Genomic DNA, 25859 nt, shown 5'->3' with positions numbered 1-25859 from the left:
CCGGGCTCAGGAAGCCCTACCCAAAGTCTCAGAATACCCGCGCCTGTCCCAGCTCAACCCCTGCACCCTCCCCTCCCCTCAACAAAACACTGCACTCTGAATACTGCACACTGAAACACCCACCCACCCAACCACCAACTGACCAGAGCCATCACCGGCCCACAATACACCTCTGCTGTGTTATTAATATCTGTTGAAAAGGGGAAATGGAACATTCTAACGTCTACAGTTTTGTACCGACCTCAAATATACTGTAGTAGATACTGTAGTTTTAGAGACGTTTACCTCATGCTAAAGTTTCATTCTGGAGCTCAGAGACTAATATGGCTACCAAGTAAAGGAAACTACACCATTTAAATAGAAACTAGAAAAGTGCTTTTCGTGAAGGAAATGCAGAATTTATCCACAGATAAAGTGGATATTTAGTCATTTCAGTCAATATATATATATATATATATATATATATATATATATATATATTAGAGGTGTGCCAAAAAATCGATTCACATAAGAATCTTGATTCTCATTTACTACGATTCAGAATCGATTTAAAATGTCCCAAAATCGATTCTAAGGTCCAATCCCATTTCTTCCCTTGGCCCTACCCCTCACGGTAAGTTCACACTGCAGCGGCACGAAGCGTTTTTCGCTCCGCCTCCCACTGCCCAAAGCGACCGTGGCCGCTGCAGTTTGAACTTACCGTCAGACCCACACAGAGCGTAGGTGTATGAGAATCACCGGTAAGATGGCAGAACAAGCACTATATTACCTTAGATTAACGTGTAGTTTTAATGTTTTATGGCAGAATGCTTCATAACAAGCATAAAAAAGATCGCTAGTAGTTAGTTTCAGTTTCTGTTAGCTAGCTAACTAGCTAACTTTCCAGTTCCACCTTAAATAACGCTACAGGTGGCAGCGGGCTGCAGCATTTAAGGCGGAACGGAAAAATAACAATAAGCTAATCAGAGCTAATTTCAGCTCCCCATCACAGAGGAATTAAGGAATGGACAATATGAATTAATTTCTCCACCTCCTGCCCCCTTTCTGAAGAAATACAACGGCCTAAAATTAACTAGTTAATCAGCAGCTGCTCCTGAACTTTAGCGCTCCACTGCTATCATCACATCAGCCCAGCAGCGTCACCTACACACCACCGCTAGTAGCCTTATAATAAAGCAGTGTTATTTATTATTTATTTATTGTTCATTAACGTCATTGTGATATCCCAGTGATTCCTCTGTCACTGAAGACCCACATTCCTGCACATTTTATTGTTTTTGTAACACATTACCTTCTCCAGGACCAGTGTATATTTTGGAGGCTTTTTTTTCAATAAGTTTTCAATAAATTTTTATAAATCAAATCGTTTTGAATCAAAAATCGATTTTGAATCGAATCGTGGCCCCCAAAATCGGAATCGAATCGAATCGTGAGATAGTAAAAGATTCCCACCCCTAATATATATATATATATATATATATACACAGCTCTGGAAAAATTAAGAAACCATTTAAAATGATGAGACTCTTTGATTTTACCAAATTGAAAACCTCTGGAATATAATCAAGAGGAAGATGGATGATCACAAGCCATCAAACCAAACTGAACTGCTTGAATTTTTGCACCAGGAGTAAACGCATAAAGTTATCCAAAAGCAGTGTGTAAGACTGGTGGAGGAGAACATGCCAAGATGCATGAAAACTGTGATTAAAAACCAGGGTTATTCCACCAAATATTGATTTCTGAACTCTTAACTTTATGAATATTGTTTTCTTTGCATTATTTGATATTTAAAAGCTCTGCATCTTTTTTGTTATTTCAGCCATTTCTCATTTTCTGCAAATAAATGCTCTAAATGACAAATATATACACTGACTAAAATGTTTTTAGTTCCGTCGATCAATATAGTTCTCCTGTTTAAATATTACTTTCTATTTGGTTTTCAACCTTTTTTTATTGTGATAAATAGGAAGATACAGTTTTCATTAACAAATTAACACTGGCACCTAGTACTCATTATGGTTACCAAGGTGATTGTTTAATGTTAGATAGTGGTTGCTAAGGGGTTGCTAACTGGTTGCTAAGTGCTTTCTTAAGTGTTACTGGGTGGTTGCTGTGGTATCCAAGGTGGATGCCATGGTGTTAAAAAGATGTTTGATATGGTTCTGCTATTGTGTTAAAAAGGTGTTTTCTTTGGTCTTGCAAGGTGGCTGCTATGTTGTTCTTAGGTGGCTGCTATGGTGTTAAAAATGTGTTTGATAGGTATTGCTAGATGATTGCTATGGTGCTGCCAGGTGTTGCTAGGTGACTGCTATGGTGCAGCTAGGTGGCTGCTATGGTGTTGCTAGGTGGTTGGATTTTAGCAAAGACAATATGAAAAACGTATGTCAAATAAATACGCTCACAAGCATTCAAGCCCACATGACACAATCAGACAGAAGAATCTGAAGTTGGAACTGTGTGAATATTTTAAAAAAATATCTGTGGGACTGTGGGTCACATAATTTCAAGACATTTGGTAAAGTGCTTTGTTTTGGAGCATATCTGTTAAAAGTCTATTCATAAAGATCTGGGATGGGTCTGAGGTTGAAGCCGCAGTCTGCTACGGATTTAAATAAAAAGGAGTAAAATAAATAAAAACAGAGAAAAAAATGAAAAAGTGAAGACGCCGTTGACCTCACAAAAGCACACTGTACTCCAGTACAAACCAGGCTTTTCCTCCTGGTGGCAGGAAGCGGAGAGAGTCAGAAACTGGGGAAATGGGGAGCACTGTGCTGTGATTGCTTGCCCTCTTCACAACCCTGCTTAGAACAACATTGGCTGCCGTTCGACTGTGTGGATAGAGTTTTCTGAGGTTTATGGAGTTTTCTGAATATATGGTCATTGCTAAAGTCTGTCTGGCTACATGGTGCCCCTGTGAAAATGATATACTGGTTAATGTCATCAGTATACTGCTTTTTTAATTATGGGTGGATCTCATCTCAGTCCAAAATGCCACATTTCCTCCTTGTATTCCCCTAACAAGAGCTTTAACAGCCGTCAATTATCCAGGCTTAGGGAGAGGAGGTGGGGGAAAATAGGGGAATGGTGTTGAGGGCACTTGTCTAAGAGAGGTGTTGGACCTTAGCTGCTCTTTTATGCCTTTGTCGTCCCAATTGCTCTGGATTTAAGAAGCTTAGTGGCTCTAGTAATGGGTCCCCTCATGCATGAGAAGTGTGTTTCAGCATGTGTGGGTGTGTGTGTGAGGGGTACATGTGGTGAATGTTTGCAACACTGAAACGTAATTAAGGGATTTGGAGTGACTTACCTGTTTGTAACAGGCCGACGCCGCTATCGCTAACTTTGTAGTGTTGCTTAATGTCGAGCATCACACCTGAGAAAAAGAGGAAAAAGAGAGAAGGGGTGATAAGTGTCAAGAGTAAGTGGCCAAATAACAGATTGCACTTTTTAAATTCCACTTTTTTTAGAATGTTCTGTAACGTATAATCGTCAAGATTCATTTTGTATCTATCTTATGAAAATCCTGTATCTTTAAAATGACAACTTTACAAGAGAAGAAAAAAAACATCCTTATTTTCAATGGAAGTCAATGTAGACAACATAAAGACCAATTGGCAGATTTAAATTATGTCAAAAAGTAAAAAAAATGCAGCAAAAAATTACATAATGACACATCATAATAGACATCACAAGCCCTGGTTTCCATCATCATTAGTGAAAAATCTAAGCAGACATCAATTAAGATTTTATACCATAAGATTTAAGATAACACAGTATAAATAACTTTTTACAAAACGTCTCAACCACTGAATTATGCTGAAATTGGAAAATATATTAGTAAAAATATCCTATATCGTGTTTAAATGTATTTATTTTTTTTTTTTACAACACAAAATGACTCAATTTCTATTTATGAACATTTAACCACTAAGATGATCATATGAATGATCCACATCTAAGCAGCTATAGGGCAGAAGACAAGACCTAAACTATACCTCCAACTCAGCTTTGTAAAACTGGCTCATCAGGTTTAGTTAGGATCTCATGTTACAGATAATTAAAATCAAATTTCTGACATTCAGGTACTAAATCATCTCTGAAAAGATGACTTCCTCCATCCGTCAAACATATTTAAGTGGCTTGAGTGCCACAAGATGTCTTCATGTTGATTCAAGGAAGCAGTAGAACTTGTTAACTAAAATAACTAAACTAATGCTGTGTTCCATTTGAACAACAGATGCGGAAATGTCCAAGTTTTATTAGGGGAATTTAAACTGGAATGCCCCGCAAGCCTGATTTCTTACTCGGAAAGTCAAAAGATTCACACCAACCACGAGTTTAGAATCCAAGATGGCTGCACCGCACATCAACAGTTTCAGTAGTATTACACAGTTCTTACACAGCACTTCTATGAATTTGTGTTTTATTACATTATTCATATATAAAGTACTGTCTAATATCTTTCTGTGGACATTTTCTATAACGGTGGGATGTGTATAATACTAACTGGTATCTCTATTAACTGGTTATTAACTGGTATCTCTAGCAATGCTAACTCAATGCTAACTCAATGCTAGCAATGATAACCTGCAACATATTTTGTTTGGATCTGTATTAAACATAAAACAGTCAAACCAATTGTGACAAAATATTTTTAAGAAATCTTAATTTACCAAATTATATTAATTGTTTCTCAAGAAAAAAAGCCCAGGCATCAAGTATGCTAACAGACCAACACCACAAATTAGCACAAACTAGCACAAATTAGCACAAACTAGCACAAATTAGGATTAACTAACCTAAATAAAATTGAATTATATTTGAGTGCCTGTCTACAGTACAGTTCACATACAAAATACTAGCTAGCACAGAATAGCATTAAGCAAGTTGCTCAGGTCTACCAGTTTACAGGCTGTTCAAATATCACAGTTTAAATGATTATTCACAAACAAATCAGCTAGTCCTGAAGCTAATCAGTTTTCACTCTACTAATGAGGTAAAAGTGACTTTATTTTTCCTCATGCAGCTAGCCTAGCCTAGTGAACCGATTACAGCACATTCATAGCAATGTATTTAATCAATTTGTACTTGGGTAATGGAGTAAATGTAACTTTATTTTTTATTTAGCTCTGAAATACGCTCTAAGAAACAATGCCTTTAAATACATGATTCAGTAACAAATCATTTATTAACAAATGAGTCACATAACGATTCAGCTGATCGGTTTTCCAGTACATCTAGCCCAGTAGTTTTGCTGTGTTTCTCCACACAGCTAGCCTAGTCATTTTGTAGATGTGACCCAAATTACAGCCTGTTTAAATAAATGATTAATTCACAAATAAATAACTAACAACTGAATCACATAACGACTCAGTTAACCCCTTAAAAGGCCAGGATCTGCTAATGTCAACATATAATACATAAAATCATAGAATTAGCTCTTTCCTGAACTTCATTTTAAAATCAATATTTTCCTAAACACAAATCTAACAGCTAATGTCCTCCAAACCTTTAATTTCGTTATGTTTGTCTAGTTTTTAAGTCTTTATTTTCAAACATTTAGAATTCGGGTTTGATTCCTTACTGAATTACTGATCTGGAATTATTAAGAGGAGTAGAGAGAAAACAGGCAGCTTCTCCAAGTGTCCTGTAGGAGATTTCAAATCCCTCACATTTTCAGAACGTAAATAAGTTATTTTATTGCAGAAAAAAGGGATTTGTATCATCTACACATGTTGCCTGTATACGGGACAAGGAAGCCTAGTCGTTTTGCTGTTAGTCTAGTTGTCTTGCTGTTAGCCTAGTCGTTTTGCTGTTAGCCTAGTTATTTTGCTGCTAGCCTAGTTGTTTTGCTGTTAGCCTAGTCGTTTTGCTGTTAGCCTAGTCGTTTAGCTTTTAGCCTAGTTGTTTTGCTGTTAGCCTAGTCGTTTTGCTGTTAGCCTAGTCGTTTTGCTGTTAGCCTAGTTGTTTTGCTGTTAGTCTAGTCGTTTTGCTGTTAGCATAGTCGTTTTGCTGTTAGCCTAGTTGTTTTGCTGTTAGCCTAGTCGTTTTGCTGATAGCCTAGTTGTTTTGCTGCTAGCCTAGTAGTTTTGCTGTTAGCCTAGTCGTTTTGCTGTTAGCCTAGTCGTTTTGCTGTTAGCCTAGTTGTTTTGCTGTTAGCCTAGTTGTTTTACTGTTAGCCTAGTCGTTTTGCTGTTAGCCTAGTCGTTTTGCTGTTAGCCTAGTTGTTTTGGACATGTGACCCAAGTTACAGCCTGTTCAAATAAATGATTCATTCACAAATGAGTCACATAACGATTCAGTTAATCAGTTTCCCTGCACATCCAGCCTATCCGAGCCCACCGCTCCCTCTCAAGCCTCTCTCACTGTTCTGTTTTTCGAGGCTGACGGAAACATATAACAGCTACATGTTGTTCTGCCACATACAGCGTCGCTAACACCCCAACTCTTCCACCCAGACAGGGCCCATGTCCTTCTGTTCCTTCTCAGAGTTAGACGCTGCTCTAATTAGCCTGGTCGCCCACCTCCACAAACCCCAGCTTTCACTCGCCCCGCAGGGAGGGGGATTCCTGCGCCAGATGGCACAGCGTTCTCCGTTCTCAAAGCCCCGCACCTGTCTACCAAACTCCTGCCAGAACCACACATACTTCCCATCATCTCCTGTTCTCCCACAGGATATACTACAGTACAGGTGAGGTGAGTGGAGTAACCAAGCACAAAGCACCTCTTGTTAAGGTTTAGGTTAGTGACTTATGTTAGGAAAACTTTACATTCCTCACTGATGTTAAGCTGTGTTAAGGTTCAAACTTTACAGGTGTACAGTTCTTTCTTAAGACCATATGCTACTTTATGTTTTTGTGATGCCACAAAAAAACTAATAATTTTTAGCAGTGTAGCCCCACCCACTAAAGTTATAAGTAATGTTTCAGCTCTGTCTGTCTGTTTAATGAGGCCCAAAACAATTATTGGGATATTTTTGGTCTAATGTGTTTGATGAAATACAAAATAAAATGAAATAAAACAACAGATCTGATGAAAAAAAGATTATTTTCAAACTATAATATTTGTCAAAATGCATATTATATAATATAATGAATGCATTCAGCTACTTTACATTACACCCATTGCTGACACAGATGTGCAAATGCACACTCACACAACAGGTGTAGTCCCTGTAGAGAACTATTATTCCATTAAAATATTATTCTGGAGCAGATAAAATTTACTTTAAATATTTGAAACACGTATGTTTCCATCAGAAAGATCATCAATCAGTACACGAAAGTGAAGAAATCTAGTAGATAAATATTAGACAACACTTTCCATAGCTACAATACAATGCTGTGCTTTATGTTTAAATACTGGATAATGTGTTTAAAGCTATCTAGAGCTATCTATCTTCAGTCTTTAGTGTTGTTCAAAAGATAAACATAGATCAAGACAGACATTCCTTCATAGGAATATCATTACCGAACTAAAGGCACTCAGATAAGCTTCATGCAGGTGTGGAGAGGCACTCACTGAAGTTTACTGAATCTTATCTAAAGTGGATTGTAGAAGCATGGCAGTGTGTCAGTACAGTGATGTTAAGAACCATTAGGCAGGTGTCATACTACTGAGCGATGAGAGCGCTGTTTGGCAGGCGGCGCTGAACGTCTAGGATTTGTCCTTGTTCTAAATTTCACTTCTCCTCTACTTACTTCTTCCTCTCTCTTCATCTATCTTTCTCTCTTTATGTCTCTCTCCTTTAATGCAGTAGATTGTACTCATTTATACTAAGAGATGAACAATATGATGATATATTTTGCAATTGTGATTATGAAGACTATGATTGCTTTAGCTTTTTTTTGTTTTTCGGTGTTAGGTTTAGAATGTATTGTGGAGTCCCACACGGCTCAATTACAGGGCCAACAAAATTTGTTATTAGTTAATTATTACAGTAGGGCTGTTTTAGTACAAAAAGCTTAATAAATTGTGTTTGATTGTATTAAGTGAATAAAACAATTTTTGTAAATGTTTGGGAGAGCATTTGAAAATCTTGATTATTGTTTTGTATCGTGAAAATGTTTTAGAATATTTTGATACAATACAGCTCTGGAAAAAAAATTAAGAGACCACTTCAGTTTCTAAATCAGTTTCTTTGATTTTGCTATTTATAGGTATATGTTTGAGTAAAATTAACATTGTTGTTTTATTCTATAAACTACGGACAACATTTTTCCCAAATTCCAAATATAAATATTGTCATTTAGAGTATTTATTTACAGAAAATGAAAAGTGGCTGAAATAACAAAAAAAGATCTTTCAGAGCTTTCAGACCTCAAATAATGCAAATAATATAAGTTCATATTCATAAAGTTTTAAAGGATTAAAAAATCAATATTTGGTGATTGTTTTTATGCATCTTGGCATGTTCTCCTCCACCAGTCTTACACGCTGCTTTTGGATAACTTCATGCCACTCCTGGTGCAACAATTAAAGCAGTTCAGATTGGTTTGAGGGCTTGTGTTTATCCATCTTCCTCTTAATTATAATCCAGAGGTTTTCAATTTGGTAAAATCAAAGAAACTCATCATTTTTAAGTGCTCTCTTATTTTTTACCATATTGCACAGCCCCAATATACAGTATAAACTTTACAGTCTTAACTAACCTCAAGTAGACGTATATAAAAAAAAAAATCTATAATATGCTGTGCAATTGTTCTTTCTGATAGATAACATGGACAATCTGCTTCAACAGCACAAGAGCAACACTGCAGACTCCTTTGTGGACACTCCTTTAATACAGCCAGGCTTAAACACAGGCCAACAGCTCTGACCACACCTTGCGTCATCACTTCAGGGAGGTCACTGCTCTTGTCCCTCGCCTCAGAGGAGCGTCCAAGTGTGGGCGACGCAGAACAATGCAAATGCCCCACATGGCCGAACTGGCAGGTCGACCTTCTGCCGCCCGCCTCCGGTGCTGAGGCATCGCCATGGCAACGCAGCGCGGGCATCCAGACAAAAGAGAGGTCGGGTGTTGGCCGGTGAAGCCGGTAAAGTCAAGATTGAGGAGGAAGAGAGAAGGCAGTAAGTGTGTTTACTACAGTATAGCAGCACCTCATATGACCTGAATCTGCTGATACCGGCCTATACGCTGAGATACTGCAACACGAGAGCAGCAGAGCGCTCTTTCCGGATCTGCAGATGGAAAAAACTGAAAAAACATGCAGATACCGCAACAGATACTAGCTCAGGTGAAGGAATGCTGCCCTGCCTGTTGCTGCTGCTCCGTCACACACAGACACCTCCAACAGTAAATCTGCTTGACTTTTAAGGACAAAAATATGGCAGTTAACAAAGCAACAAAGCTATTTCCAGAGAAACTGCTGCAGGATGTAAACAACTGTTATCACCTCAGCCTTGACCAAAGATTGTGCTTTCAACGCCTGCCACAAACATTTGATCTGATAAGAAATCAGATCACGCAAATCCAGGCTTTGTTTGGTTTCAGATTGGAAACAAACTTTCACTTTCAAAGACAGGCTTTGGTTTAATTTCGTCAAAGTTCTAAAAAAAATGAAAAAATGTATTTACTGCAATTAATTTTGTATTAAAATTAAAAATTAAAGGACATTGTGTGGTGTTAAAAAAAACTCTTTTTTCTGTAAAAAAATAAGCTTGTCTGTTTCTGTGCCTTTAAGTAGGCCTGTCATAACAATCCCATTATCAATTTATTGTACAATAAATAGACATGACGCCAATCATTTTTAATGATCTCAATATTGCCCATTGTATTTACACAGCAATTCACACCCATTCACATTTGTTAATGTGAATGAGCCAGCATTTTGATTTATTATAAGTTATTATTAATAAAATAGTGGTTTTATTTTAGTAATTTTATTTAATTATAATGCTTAACTATTCTATATTTCAATTCCAATATTTGAATATTCACATTAATGATTTCATTTATCATAATTATTTCTGGGACAATATATCACTTAAACGTACTATATATGTATATATTTTTTTCTGTAATCTTTCGTATAAATATAGATTTACTATTATTTGTTAATATATTTTCCTGATCTGTTTCTCTGTCCTTTCCTCTGTGCTTTTGTAACATTGCAAATTTCCCCATTGTGTGATTAATAAAGGATATTTTTTTCTTATCTATTAAATATAATAGTTATTATGGCAGGCTTTAATATATGTAAATGAGCCCTGTCCGGATTGGCTGTCCATTTAAGAGCCTCATTGAAACACTTGTCTAGACACTGAAACAGTCCTTAACTTCAGTGTTAAAAAATAAAGAATATAAGATAAATAGGTAAATGTATGAAAATGTATATACATATATATATATATATATATATATATATATATATATATATATATATATATATATATATATATATATACTACACAAACAGTAAACAGGATTTTTCATTGTTTAGTTTTTCGATATGTGCACTAATAATACAGTGTCTAAAAGCTACACACTTATATATTTCCTGAAATGCAATTTAATGTAAATACATTGTCCAAATCCACCCCTGACAGTGCTAACAGTGAAAATTTGTGTTTGCATTTGCTAAGGCAATAATAGCAGATGTGTAAAAGCAGCCTAATAAAACTGCCTAATAAGTCTAATAATAAATTGCACTTTCATTAACACTGCATTCATTTGCAAAACATATATCCAAGACACAGCAAAAGAGCTTAACACAGTTGTCGTAATAGTTGGGACACTGTCTATTGTTGCCTTGGCACACTAGCTTCCTTATGCTGATGCTAATGACACATGCAGCCATTCATGTGGGATCCTGGCTTATCAGCTGATTGGAGCAAAGCGCCATCACGCTACATGCAGGCTTTACTGAAATAGAAACAGTAGCAGTAGGCCCATTCATAATGATTATATGTAGGGTTTGCTTATGCACAGTATGGACAAAAGTATTGGGACTCCTGCTCATTCATAGTTCCCTCTATAATCAAGAGCATTTAAAAGAAATAAGTAATCTTTCTACTTCAGTTCCTTGAATTGCAATAGGAATTTGATTGCATTCGGCAACAAGACTGTGTTTTTAACAGTCAAAAGATGCTGGATGATCACCACCCCAACTCATTCCAAAATATTTCTACTGCTTTACCTTGAATCATCTGTTTACCACCTAAGGTTGGACAATGTAGTTAAAAACATATATTGCAGAATATTTCTTTAATTTTTATTGATATGATATAATTTCGATATTAATATGAAACATTTAAAAAAAATAGCAAACATAAATTCTGTAAAAATGTGCAAATTTCTGAAAAATACATTTGTAATAAACATTAATCCAAGACAGATGCTGTAAATACTAATAATGTATATTCAGGGTTCATACACCTTTTAAACAATACATTTCCATGATTTTGTCATGACTTTTCTATGCCTTCAAGGCAAATTTCCATAACTATCCTGTTTTTAAAACATCAGTGCAGACATGGACAATAAAACCAAAAATCAACTAAAACTATAATTAAAATTGTTTAAAGCAGGTCTAAAACAAATCTGATAAAAATGTTACACACAATCTTTAATAATAAAATGTGTTTCAGATCTCTAAATAGAGTCTCTAAATAGATTTTCCCCATCGATAAACTGAAACACAAATATTTGTACAGTAAATTTCCTTGACTTTTCCAAAACTTTCTGGGTATTTTTATTTTTCCAAATCTTATCCAGGCCTGCAAATTGCTATTTCCAAATTCCATTACTTTTTCAGTTTTTTTCATGATCCTATGAACCCTGTATATTGAAATAATATTAAAAATAATTTAAAATAATCCTGTTATTAAAAAACATTTCTATTTTGATATACATTTCACTGGTATTTAACTACTGTCCTGTCCTATTACCACACATGGGTCTACATGCTAACAGTCTAGTTTTATGGGCATTACTCTTTATTAATGGTCTGACTGTGTTCCATATTTGCATGCTTGCTTGCTGAAACCATGATAGTGTTTCTCAGAAACACTATAATGATATAAAACCAAATATATAGACCCATATTTGCCTTCTATGATAACGACCCGCTTCACAGTAAAAGAAGAAGCTTAGTTTAGGCAAAGACTAAGATCCAATCACATTTCACCCCTTACTGGTGAATTACTGGTAAAAAACTAACAAATTTAAATATTTTCCTTAAAAAAAAGGTTAAAAGTGACGATTAGCACTATATTACTATAGTTTAAAGTGTCGTTTTAATGGTTTATGGCCAAATTCTTCATAACAAGCATAAAAAAGATTGCTAGTAGTTTGTCTAGTAGCTAGCCTGCTAGCTAACTAACGTTCCTGCTCCACCTTAAATGGTGCAACAGACAGCAGAGGCTACAGCATTTAAGGCAGAATGGAAAAATAAAATAAAATAAAAGCTAAAGCTAATTTCAGCTCCCCATCACAGAGAAAATAGGAAATGCACAATAATAATACATTTCTGAAGACATACACTGCCCTAAAGTTAACTAGTTAACCAACAGCAGCTAGGTAACTGAACTTTAGCGCTACTGATGATGTATCGGGTGCTTGAAGGGGTGTCCCAATTCTTAGGGTGAAGGATTTCACCTCTTTCCCTTGTAACTCTGTTCTCCAAGAGAAAGGGTTACACTCGAAAACAAGGGGTAGGGTAAGTGGTAGTGCCAAGGGGTGAAATAGGATTGGGCCTAAGTGTAGGTCTAGTCTATTCCAGACAGCAGAAGCCAAGCAGACGGCTGAGTCTGGAGATGTGTACCCACTCTGTGGTACAGCAGATATACTGTACATCAGCTCTAATGGGATGGGAGTGGATCCTGTTTAAGCTTTTTCACTGTGTTTTGGTTTGAAATATCACTCGTCTCGTAACTGGCCAGCACAAATTCCTTCCCTCTGAGGAGTCCGACCCAAACGAGATGACAATTTGTTTTCCAGGGCCTGAAACTCAAACACGGCCATCAATTCAGCCCCGGCAAAAGCGGCCATTACTCTCTTCCTCTCTTTGAGGCTCCAGACAAAGGGGATCGTCGAGAGTCGAGCGCTGACAGTGGAGCATATTCCGTCTAAAAACTGCAGCTGAACCGAGAGCATTCTGCCTGTGACACGTTTTGTGAAGTGGAGAAAGAGTGGAGTGAAGCTTTAATGGTGTTTTTATATGGGTGGGAAGTTCAACACCACACCACACTTCACACTAAAAGGACGGGCAACAGCTGTTTGCATGTTTATAGAGAGAGAAACGAGTATGAATAGCCTCATTTCTACACTGACATGCAGTGAAAAGTAGGTATTTATGTCAACTACATATAGGGTATGCTTATGCACAATATGGACAATATAATGGATAATCTTTCTACTACAGTTTATACAGGAATTTTATTGCATTTAACAACAAGAGTGTTTTTATGGTAAAGATGCTGGATGATCCATCACCCCATCTCATTCCAAAATATTTCCAGTGCTCCACCATGAATCCTCTGTTACTTCTTAATTCTGGTTGATATACATTTTGACTTTGAAATGGAACATTTAGAAAACAGAAAAAATAGCAAATAGAGAAAGAATGGAGTGAAGCTTTATTGGTGTTTTTATATGACTGGGAAGTTCAACGCCACATCACACTTTACACTGAAAGGATGGGCAACAGCTGTAGGGATGGCACTAGGTAATTGATCATTAAGTGTTTCCACAAGAGTAGAAGTTGAGGTGTCGAGGTAAGGTGTTATCTTGTGAGTGAGGATGAATTCTGGTCAGTGTATTTGTCACAACTGGGCATTTAATATTCCTCGATTCACATTTTTTACATTACCAGCATTACCACCCGCAGTGGATAGCACACTGTGTTTTAATGATCGCGACCGGCAGCATCTGGCTAGAACTGTCCATGCGAATAGATAAACGACTCCAGCAGAAATCACAGCAGGAGATCCCACAAACAAATATCCCACAGGTCAGAGCAGTGCTATTTGGCTTCAGTGTTACCTGGCAAAAACCATGGGACACAATACACTAGTTCCAGTCCCTTGATATTTGGCATGTTATGTCATATCATAGCAAACCAGCTGTTGGTCACTGTCCTGTTCAAAACTGTCATTAAAAATGACACATGTAGTGTGGTCTAGGGCTGGGCGATTTCCAATAATTTAGGGTATTTTTGCACTAAAAATATTCTTAGCAATATAGATTAAGATTTTTTTTTATATCAAGAATATACTACTGAAACAGGGTAAATGTTTAAGTTGTATAAATATAACATAACATAATATAACCATATCACAATATGGACTTTTCTTTTTTTGTGTCCAATTTTTTTCGGCTATATTATTCCGTACGATACATATTACCACACCACTAGTGTGGTCAATTCAAAAGATAGCATCCTATGAATGTGGCTGACCAATGCAGAAGTCAACCACGGCCAGCTAAGCTTAGCTTAGCATGCTTTTATTATATGAGCAGGAATGCTTGTTATACAATAAGTACATTTATTAGTACAAAGTTATGATATATTATGGCTCTCAAGGGTGTCCTGAATTCGATGTCTGCCAAGGTTCCTTTTGGGTTTATTAGCTGCCTCATTATACAGCTGCCTCCTGATTAGCCTGGTACAGTGATGAGCGTAGCATTTTTCAACTTGATCCCAGACGGAAATTAAGGCCATCCACAGCAGAATATGTGCAGAATCTGCACAAAATTGCACCATAGGACATAATGATGACTGGTGTAGCAGTCATCACTACTGTGACGGAGTAAGATTTCCTTGGGTGGGAAAGCACATCCAATATAAGTCCCTGGGAAAGATTCCTAACACTACACTGACAAACCTGTGTCACATGATTTAAATTTACTCTAACATGCCACAAGTCATTGGACAGAAACTAGTCCCATTGTGTCCTATGGCTTTGTGACTTTGTGCTTTTTATAGAAGCTAAAGACCTGTTATTTTGGATAAAAACTGTAAATATCCAAAAAGAGAATTGCAGAAGTTATTAAAACATCATTTTCTGTAAAGTGACAATAATTCCTTAATAATTTGTGTTCTTAAAAATTCATGGTGAAATATATAGTGGTGTGACGAGATCTTGTGCCACGAGATCTCTCTCGAGATTAAAACGTGACAATATTTCTCGTCAAGCTTAAACCTGTCTCGCAGGGAAAAAAACAGTTTAGTGTGGACTTTTTAAGCGGGATCTGGCAACACAGTAGCGATAGCAGCGAGTGTGGTGGCTGAGCAGTGAGAGCAGCTCTCAGCAGAAGAGGAAAATTCAGGCATTTGTATAGAAGATGCTTCTGCTACTTTTAAGTTGTATGTCTGGCTGCATTTTGGCTCCAGTGGAAACAATAAACGGTAACAGAGTGACCAACAAGACACAAACCATATATAAATACTGTAAGTAAATCATACACGTGACTGTTTCATAGGCAGTTGTACTAATCCCTTAGCTCTGTACTGTATTTAAAAACATGTTCTGTCTCTGTTTGCACTTCAAGCATTGGCTTAATATGACTGGTTATGGTTATGAACAGTTAAATTACAAGAGATTTAGGAAGAAAAAAACCCAAACCCTAGGCTTAATATGACTGGTTGTAGTTTGCAGTTATTGTTTGCGCTATACAAGACCTAGAAAAGTTTTATTTTTATTTTTTATTCTTATTTCTTTTTCTTATAAAATCAATATGTGAGAGAAACCAGTCTGTTAAGTTTGCGTTATATGATTTTGTCAAATTTAATCTCTAGTTTTCAAGCCATTTTTATTTTCGTTTTCTTTAAAATAGTTTTTTTAAATCTCATCTCGTTCTCGTGAACCCAGTATCCTGTCTCATCTCATCTCGTCTCGTCTCGTGATATTAGTGTCTCATCACACCCCTAGAAACATACCAAACAGTTTCTAAAACAATTGTCCATATGCCATGAGCAGACAAAAATAAATGTCTTAATAAAAAATAAATGGTTTTATAAAATGCAACAGACGAAACAGTACCACTCACAAATGTACAGTGACTTTCATTCAGCATTTCAAAGCTTATACTCTACTAAATCTAATTGTCTGGTGCTAATTATAAAAATAAAAAAACCTGGTCATGTTGCCCACCCCAATTTACACCCCCAATGTAGCCCACTCAAGTCTACTTTTTATTTTAGGACACAAACATCACTGTGGCGCCCAGGGGTCCCTACAGCAGTCGGCAGGCAGAGAGAAATGGATAGAGTGAGAGAAATAGAGAGAGAGAAATAAAGTGTTGCCTGGTAGGATAGGACAGACCTCGTTTTGCAGCTCCCCGAGGAAAGCTGTAAACCTGCACACCCCCTGTCGTGCTATTTCAGGGCAATGAGAAGTAGGCTAGGAAGAGGGCAGAGAGATGATCGGCCTATTTACAGCAGAGGAGACGAACAGCGGAAGAGAAGAAGAGAGAAGGGTGTTGATAGATGAACGATGGTAGTTTTTTTTTGTGAATATTCAGATATTTTCAGACAAATAAGAATAAACCCTTATAGATACATAGAGATACCCAGATAAGCTCCATCCAAATGAAGCAGTTTATAAATTGATCATGAAGTTTCACATCTGATGACGGCTTGGGAATGCCTACTACTCCTGTCATAGTTATATAAGTTGGGAGGTGTTATCTTGTGAATGAGGTTGAATACTGGTCAGTGTGCTCATGGCAAGGCAATATGAATGATGAGAATCTGAATGAAGCCTTATAGTAGGTGTCAGATGGATTGCGAAGTGTTCTGTCATAGGAAGCATTACCACCCACAGTGATCATGACCGATGGTGTCTGGTTAGATTTGTCCATGCAAAAAGACAAGCAACTCTCGCAACTGGAAATCACACCAACCTGTAGTGCTGGAGGCCCAACAAACAAATCCCTCAGGTCAGTGCAGCTTTCTTTAGCTTTCATAAGATATGGCAAAAGTCATGGGACATAATACAGGCTCTGAAAAAAATAAAGAGGCCACTTCCGAATCAGTTTGTCTGATTTTGCTATTTGTAGGTGTATGTTTGAGTAAAATGAACAGTGTTGTTTTATTCTATAAAACACGGACAACATTTCTTTCAAATTCCAATTAAAAATATTGTGATTTGGAGCATTTGTTTTAGCAGAAAATGAGAAATGACTGAAAAAATAATGCAAAATAAAACTAATATCCTGGTTTTTCATCACAGTTTTCATGCATCTTGGCATGTTCTCCTCCACCAGTCTTACACACTGCTTTTGGATAACTTTATGCTACTCCTGGTGCAAAAATTTAAGCAGTTCAGTTTGGTTTGATGGCTTGTGGTCATTAATTTTTCTCTTGATAATATTCCAGAAGTTTTCAATTTGGTAAAATCAAAGAAACTCATCATTTTTTATTTTTTTCCAGAGCTGTATATATTGCATATTTCTGCCCAAAATGTGGTAACTACTTTGCTGCTCCACAGTACAGTGCAGAGAAAGCTGAGGTCCAGGTTAGTCGGGAAAGAGGTACATGAGTGTGTGTATGAGTGTGTGTATGTGTGTGTTTTCAGTTAGGTCAAACTGCTGTACACGAGACTTGGTTGGCCAAGCCCATGTTTCCATATCCTGTGTAAGAGTAATGCTATGCTCTGTGGTAAGGGATAGTTTCCTCTCCAGAATTTTCTCACCCCTTCTTTTACCCGTACTGTTAAAACTACTGGCACACACATCACTGCTGCTGCTGCTGCTGACAGAGAAACATCCTGCTGCTCCCTTCATCTTCCCCTCCTCTTCACTCTCATCCCTCCTTCCTCTCCTCCTGCTCCAATCTGCGTCTGAGCCAGGGGGGCGATCCCTCTTAATGTGTCGAGGGGATCAATACAAAAGCTGCAGCTCGGAGAAAGAAATGTGTGTGTGTGTCGGCGTGCTTGTTTTGCTACATTTTTGGGACAGAAATGTCCTGACTGTGCAGAAAAAGCAAAGGAAAACAGGGCTGACCTACAATGACTTCAGAAAGTACCTCTTTATAGGAGCCCCAAGAGACGACTCACTTAAAGAAGGCAGGAGAAAGAATTTCTTTAGGTTGCTGAGGTTAAGGGTAATGTCAGGCTTCAAAAATGTGCAGATATATTTATATAATTATATACAGCACAAATCTATATATCTATCTTTCATAAATACTCATTCAGAGGATTTCTTTATTTTTCTATAGTGTAGATTAATACAGAATGTTAAAAAATGTAAGACATAGTTACTAAATAGACACTAAATTGAAATGTGTGTTTAAATCTTTAACTAGTAAAAGAATATTTATATACCTCATTTTTATGCCTGACACTGACACTGCAACCTTGAGTATCCACTGATGTCAATCAATCAATTAATCAGTCAATCAATCAGTCAATCAATCAGTCAATCAATCAGTCAATCAATCAGTCAATCAAACACCATATATTAAATTATTTTAAATCTCTTATATATATATATATATATATATATATATATATATATATATATATATATATATATAATCATCTATATATACAGATAATATGTAATAGTATTAGTAACATACAGCCCATGTATCTATAACACATTTTTAATTTTTTTTATTATATTTTATTTTTTTTATTTATATCTGGGCCATGATGTTTACACTGTGTCATAATTCCATAATGAGTGGACCAACAGAAATGCTGGAAAATGAGCTAGAAATGAGCCATTTTGAAGATTTTATGAAGGTTTTTGCATAAAATAGAGTAATAATAATAATATATATATATATATATATATATATATATATATATATATATATATATATATATATATATATATACTGTATATATATATATGTTATATACTCTATATATGTATATATATTTATGTTACATACTCTATACATATATATGTATACATAAACATGTTTGAGCATCCACACGTTTGTTAGTTCAAGCAATTACGCCAGTGTGTGTGCGTTTGTGCATGTGTGTATATAAAGAGAGGAGGAGTGCACAGTCTTCCCCACAAATCATGCTCTGTCCCTCGGCTCAGTGTTGTGCAGCGAGTGTGCAATAAACGACTGCAGCAGCAGCAGAGAAAGGCCCCGCCACAAATATGCCCGACTGTGGTCAGCGTGCTCCTGACCGGCGGGTCTTTTCCTCCTCCCGCTGGCGCTGGCCCTGAGCCCGTACAAGGCGGGGCTTTTTCCACTCCGCTCCATAAACTCCCACACACTAACGCAAACATGATGCAGATGTCAGAGAACCGTGTCTGACCCAGAAGAGAGAGAGAGTGTGTGTGTGTTTCTGAGTGTGTGTGTGTCTGGGAGGGTATGTGTGCAGGTGTGTGTGGGTGTTTTATAAATTCTGTAATATTCTGCACCAGCAGTTCTTTATTGCTAGGAAATATTGAATTAATGGGGAACTGAGAACAGTAGATATTGCTTCAGGTTAAATATGAAATGGTCTTATCTAATGGAGCTTTCAAGCAAAGAGACTGCAAATTTATTGTATTTTGTGTAAAGAGAGCACCTACTTAAAATACTGAAAAAACACTATTAAATACTATAATATTGTCTGTGTATATTAGAAAGTCATATAATGCTTTATATTTTACTATTGAATGCTAGCAAAATTAAAGAATTACATACAATCAATAGGGGTGGGCGATATGGCCCTAAAATAATATCAAAAATAATAAAATAATAAAAATAATAATAATATTTCATGGTATTTTCACGACAACGATACTCTTGGCAACATGATAAAACACTAAATAAAAAAAAAATGATTTCAAAAATACACTACTGCAACAAAATGAAAATGATTTTTTATTATTGCATATGATATGATACGGCACATCCCTAACTGAGATATTAAATATACAAGATTCTTATCAGATTTGTAACAGAAATCAATAATCCAGAATGTCATAATACTAATAATAAACTCCAAATATCTCCATAAATCCAGATTTAAAGTAAAATAAATGATAATGAAACAGATATAATCGGTCTCTAGTAGATATATAATGGGAAATAAGAACAGTGTGTTTTTTTTTTTTTTGCTAAAAACAGCAAAAAGTAGTACCCTGGTGTGATAATTATGATATACACCAGGCATTGGAGGATGTATATAAAAGTAATAATGAGCCAATAATAAATGATAAGATTTAACAAACAAATACACTGACACACATACATACATAAAACTGGTGATTCCAGTATTGTTTAATTTTTTTTTTCTCAGCCAAAGAACAATGAACTTACTCTTACTGTCCATACAGATAGATTATAATATAATATATTTTAGCAGATTTATTACCCCTCCCTTACTTATTACGTCCTCAACCCTGAACAGGCCTTTATTCTTTATTCTGTGTTCAGTCTTGCACAGTGTGTTCCAATAGGCTGAATAGGCTTCAGGTGTGGGACCCTGCACCTGGAGCAGCTCTTGAAGAACGCACTGTGTTGGTGCGTTGGAGTTCTTGTGTTCTGCACAGTCAGGATCTTGTTTGATCCAGCTATATGAATATTCACACACACACACACACACACACACACAAACACAAAAACACTTATACACACACACAAAAAAAAAAACAACAGAGCAAACATCTGACTCATGCCCACAGACACAGCCGCTGTGTATGTCTGTTCACAAGCAAGCGAGAGCCCAAACTCCTGGGTTTAAACAATGTGCCACAAAGGCACGCCTTCACACAAAGGCAACTCCGCCATACCTTGCAGGCAGTGAACTCACTAAATATTTGATGAAAAAAATGCGAGGGAGAGAGAGAAAAAGTGAGTAAATCACCCAGAAATGCTATAGCGCATCAATAATTCACAACACTGTGGATCGTGAGCTAAAGTGCCAGACATATAGCCGTGTTGTTGCGAGTGCACTGGAGCAAAGCGAAGGTATTTCGTATTTCATATTCAACACTGGCTCTCACATACTGACCCAAAACAGTCTGCTTTTTTGTAGTTGTACCACTTTTGTAGTGCAAGCTTTATTCGGTACCACGAGCCAAACAGAGAGTCAAATAAATGAAAGCTAAAACAGCACAGGCTTTTTACAACAGATCCATAGCTAATCCCACCACACATACACCAGCCTTTAATTAAGCCGAAGGGAATGACCACATTGGATCACAGGGGTGTAATGAGATCACACGTCGTACAGGACGGACAGACAGCAGCGCTTGTTCTGTGGCTGGGAGACAAGCAGCTCAATTACAAGTGCCTTATACTACCGCTAACATCTGCCAGCTAGCTCTGAGGCTAACCCTGACAACTGTCTAATTGGTTTTAAGTTTGCAACTGCAGAAGTTGGCTAGCTCTGAGGCTAAATCCTAACAAAAACTGCCTGACTGGCCTCAAAGTTAGCTCTGAGGCTAACCCGAGGCTAACCCGGAACCGAACTGTCTGAATGGTCTTAAGTTCGCAACTTCACAAGTTAGCCAGCTCTGAGGCTAACCCTGACAACTGTTTGATTGGTCTGAAGGTTAGCTCTGAGGCTAACACTGTAACACTGACAACTGTCCAACCAGGTGTAGTAAGCTAGCTCTTAGGCTAACCCTGACAGCCATCTCATTGGACTAGACACAGCACACGTTAGCTAATATTGACAGCAGTCTAACTACTCTCAAGATTGTAACACTACAAGTTAGCTAGCTCTGAGGCTAACCCTGACAACTGTTTGATTGGTCTCAAGGTTAGCTCTGAGGCCAACACTGTAATACTGACAACTGTCCAACTAGATGTAGTAAGCTAGATTTGAGGCTAACCCTGACATCCATCTCATTGGACTAGACACAGCACACGTTAGCTAATATTGACAGCAGTCTAACTACTCTCAAGATTGTAACACTACAAGTTAGCTAGCTCTGAGGCTAACCCTGACAACTGTTTGATTGGTCTCAAGGTTAGCTCTGAGGCCAACACTGTAATACTGACAACTGTCCAACTAGATGTAGTAAGCTAGATTTGAGGCTAACCCTGACAACCATACATTTAGACTTGCCACAGCGCAAGTTAACTATATTATTGACAGCAGTCTGACTAGTCTTAAGCTTGCAATTGTACAAGTTAGCTAGATCTGAGGCTAACCCTGACAACTGTTTGATTGGTCTCAAGTTTGCAAATGCAGGCTAAACCCTAAAAACTGACTGACTGGACAACGGGTTAGCTCTGAGGCAACTTAATTTAGACAACTGTCTAAATTAACCTCAAATTGGTAATGGCACCATATGAATACTATCAGAATTTGGATATATGAAATTGAATATATATCGAAATTCCCGATAAAGCACAAACTGGCAAAGTTGTGAAGGACATGCTGTTTCCAATATAGCTTAACAGTTACTCAATTGTAAGATATATAAAATGCAATGTCTTATATATAATGTAAAAATTAAACGTTCAACTGAAACATATTTTGCATACAAAAGTTAAAAATAGATAGAAAAAGCTCAACAGTCTGATGCACATGACCAAGTGTTCTGAATGAGTTTCAACTTAACTTTTCCAAAAATGCCATATGGCAATAAAATAACTCTGAAAATCATCCGAGTGGTCTCAAGTTAGCTAGCTCTGTAGCTTTGTAGCTTGACAGAAATTATAATAATGATAACTGTTCATGTTCATGTTGCTCTGAACCTGATAAATCCAATGCACCATATACTGTACCTCTCAGCCATTCTGCCCATATAGTCTGTGCACTGATCACTAAGTGCAGAGTTCTGTTTATCAGCCTCATGCTCCATTTTAATATTTCATTTTTATATAACAGCGTAACAGCATGGGATTACAGTAATTATATGAGATTCTTATTTTTTTATTTTTTTGCATTTAATGAGATTTCCCTTTTTTCTCCCTCTTTCTTTTTCTCTCTCTCTTTCTGTCTGTCTTTATCTCTCTCTCTCTCTGGTTCATCTCTGCGTCCCCTCTGCTCTGGAACAGCAGAAAGGGCGGTGGGTGGGATTTCGCCCGGGGGGTTCAGCGAGAGCCCGGTTCTAAGAATAATTAGTGCTGAATGAAGGCCTTAAGTGCTTGATTAGCTGTCTCAATTACTAGCATTTACACGCACTGTGCGAGGCACATGCTATGCTAATTAGCCTGGCCGACATCTCCCAGGCAGAGAACGTGTGCCGCTAAATTTAATTTTCGAAGACAATGTGCTTCCTCCTTTATTAGCTTTAACCGTGGAATGTTGGATACAAAGAGAATCGTCTGGATTTTAACAGGCGTTACAGTGTTTGTTCTTTTTTTTGAGGATGAAATGATGAAACCTGGACTGAAAGCTGAGAATGCCGATCAGGTAGGTGTTGTTTGAAGCCGGATACAGCAGCTGCATACTGAAGCTTTCTAAACTTGTGTAGATTGGCTGAGAGACCTCTGCAGCTCTTTGATTGCTGGAGTCTGAGGAGACGAATCACGGAGGAGACGAATCAATAGAGCTTCAAACAGCAGTTCTAGACTCTGTGAGAATGTAAAAAATCAAGACCTTGAAACATCGGCGTGAGCGAAGGAGAATAAGGAAAAAGGGGAAAAGGGATAGAGCGAAGGAGTGAACAGGAGAGAAAGAGAAGAGAGGAGAGCTAAATTGGACAGGGCTGATGTTTTGAGTGTGCCCAAGGGTGGAAAAGCCCGGTTGAAGGCTGGTTTTTCAAGCTCAATTTAGCATCAACAAACTGCAGCCTTTACTCTTCTGTCAGAGGTACCAGGGTGCTTATAGAACTGCCAAAGAGAGCAGAAGAGTGCTGGAGGAAGGGAGGACTGATGCACTGGACTGAAGCTGTTCAATGACAGCACAGCCTTTGGATTGGAGGATGTGAAATATGTAAGAAATACATTGATTTGTCCAGTTTGAGCACCTTTTAAAGGAACCCAAGAATACTTTACAATCAACTACTGCTCTACACTCAGCACGTAACCGACACACACCACACTGTAAAACCTAACTGCATTTCTTATTGAACTAATTAACGTAACTTAAATATTACAGAAACTTGGCATCACTTATGCTGATAAAGTCAAACTAACTTAAAAAAGAAGTTGTTGCCTTCTTGCATTTATATCTGCTCTTTTAAACGTGTTTGTTTTAAGTGTTTGATTCGAGTTAGTGTAACTTAAGTAATTTAAGGCAATCAGTTTCCTCAAATGAAATAAGTTGAGGCTGTTTGATAGGAATTTCTTATAACTACAGTCTATTTATTTTACTTTAATAGTTAAAAATGAGTTAGCTTAACTTGATTTGCTGGAGTTGTGTAAAAACTGTGAATGTAAGTTGCATTAAGGTGAAATGCACGACTGTTAAGTCAGACATACTTAATTTTAAATACATTCAAACGGAGATCTTTGAGTTGAACCAACTATTAGTAACTGAGTTTAGTCTGTCTCTCTGTCGCACTCTGCATAACTTTAGTTTGCGCCCGTTCTTGTTTTTCCACCCGTTCTTGGGCTCCCTATCTCCTTATAAGGGCGTTTTTTCCGGGCCATGTCTTAATTCACTAGCCGGGGCAGCAGTAGTGTATTGGACCGTAACCCTGATGTCACAGGTTTGATCCCACGTGATGTCTATTTATGGTGTTGACTTGTGTTTATTTATTTTATTTTTTCCTGCTTTGAGATCAACTGTTCTGCAATTGGGTTCAACAACCCTCTGGACTGGAGAGCTACTAGTCTGTAGCACTCCATCCCATTACACTGTATTTTCCACAAAATATTTTTTTTGTGGTCTGACACATAATCGCTTGGAAAAACTTAAAACGTGGCCAAACTTAATTGCTGATCCCTGCCGTATACCATGAAGCTGAAACGACTTTTAGAAGAACTATGAGTCAAACCTTCACACTAAGATCTTTTATAAACACTTCAATCCCGACCACAATAATCCACACCATTCTCCACCATAATCAACAATTGTTGCTTGCAAAAGGACTTGCTGACCTGCAACTAGTTTCTATGTGCAGTGAAGTTCATTTCTCCTGTGCATTTTTTTTTCTTTTTTGGAAACACAGCTCTGTTATTACCTGCGTAAACTGTGGCTGTGGGTTTGTCGTGATTCCCAGTACACTGAGCGAAGATCAGCCGCGGCACGGTTCAATCCTGCTGTGGAATCCTGCAGTGAAACAAGGTCACTTCATCCATTTCTAACCCAGTTTAGATTGGTGTGTGTGTATGAAAAAGAGAGAGAGAGAGAGAGAGAGAGAGAAAAAAAAAAATACAGGAAACTGACCCAATATTGGAGCTCATATTATAACTAGCTACCAGCAGGCAATATTCGCGGGCCGTGTTGGTGGTCTGTCTGCGAATGTACACACATGTGCTTCGGAAGGGGCCCGAGTGGACCCGTATCCGCATTAGAAACACATGTGGAACATTGGTAGGGGCTACTATGGTGGGGTAATTCACTGTAGCTCCATAAACCTCCGCCTCACCCCAGTCAACACGGGTGCATACGCCCTTCTTGTTAAATCTATTTCCTTGCTGTGGAAAAGCACTATTTTTGATCCACGCTCGCCTCGCAGCAGAGGGCTGACTCTGTCCATTCGTCTCTCTCTTCGGCCTTTGTGAGTTAGAGACTAAACTCATTTCTTTTCTTCTGCACTTCTGTTCTGTACAGTGGAACTCTTAGCTTCTTCATTCCATCCTTCTTGAACACTGATCTGGTCTAATACACTGAAATTATGGGATATGAAGAAGTATCTTGTCCCAAGATTTTTGGCATGTGCCATAGAAGCTTAAGAAGGCTGCACTGACATGTTGGGTTATGTGTGTGAGGCCTCAGGCACTAAATGTGAATGTGATGCTAAATGCTAAATGCTAGCCATAAGCCGATCACAATCATTCAAACCAGTCATGATATTTGTCATTCACTGCGCTGTCCACTGTGAGTCGTAATGCCTT

At 37.5% G+C, this 25859-nt stretch overlaps 1 protein-coding gene across 1 annotated transcript in view; it reads right to left on the bottom strand.

Annotated features, from left to right (window-relative positions):
- The window catches only part of spns2 (spinster homolog 2 (Drosophila)), a 175355-nt gene that overhangs the window by 121824 nt on the left and 27672 nt on the right, over window positions 1-25859 (bottom strand). The window contains exon 2 of the mRNA XM_022667647.2: window positions 3308-3373. Coding sequence (XP_022523368.2) covers window positions 3308-3373 — 66 coding nt within the window. The remainder of the gene's footprint in view (window positions 1-3307; window positions 3374-25859) is intronic.

Source organism: Astyanax mexicanus, chromosome 1 (genome assembly GCF_023375975.1).
Source record: "Astyanax mexicanus isolate ESR-SI-001 chromosome 1, AstMex3_surface, whole genome shotgun sequence".
Lineage (NCBI taxonomy): Eukaryota > Metazoa > Chordata > Actinopteri > Characiformes > Acestrorhamphidae > Astyanax > Astyanax mexicanus.
Note: the sequence above shows the minus strand (reverse complement) of the source record. Positions and strands in the feature narration are given on the sequence as shown.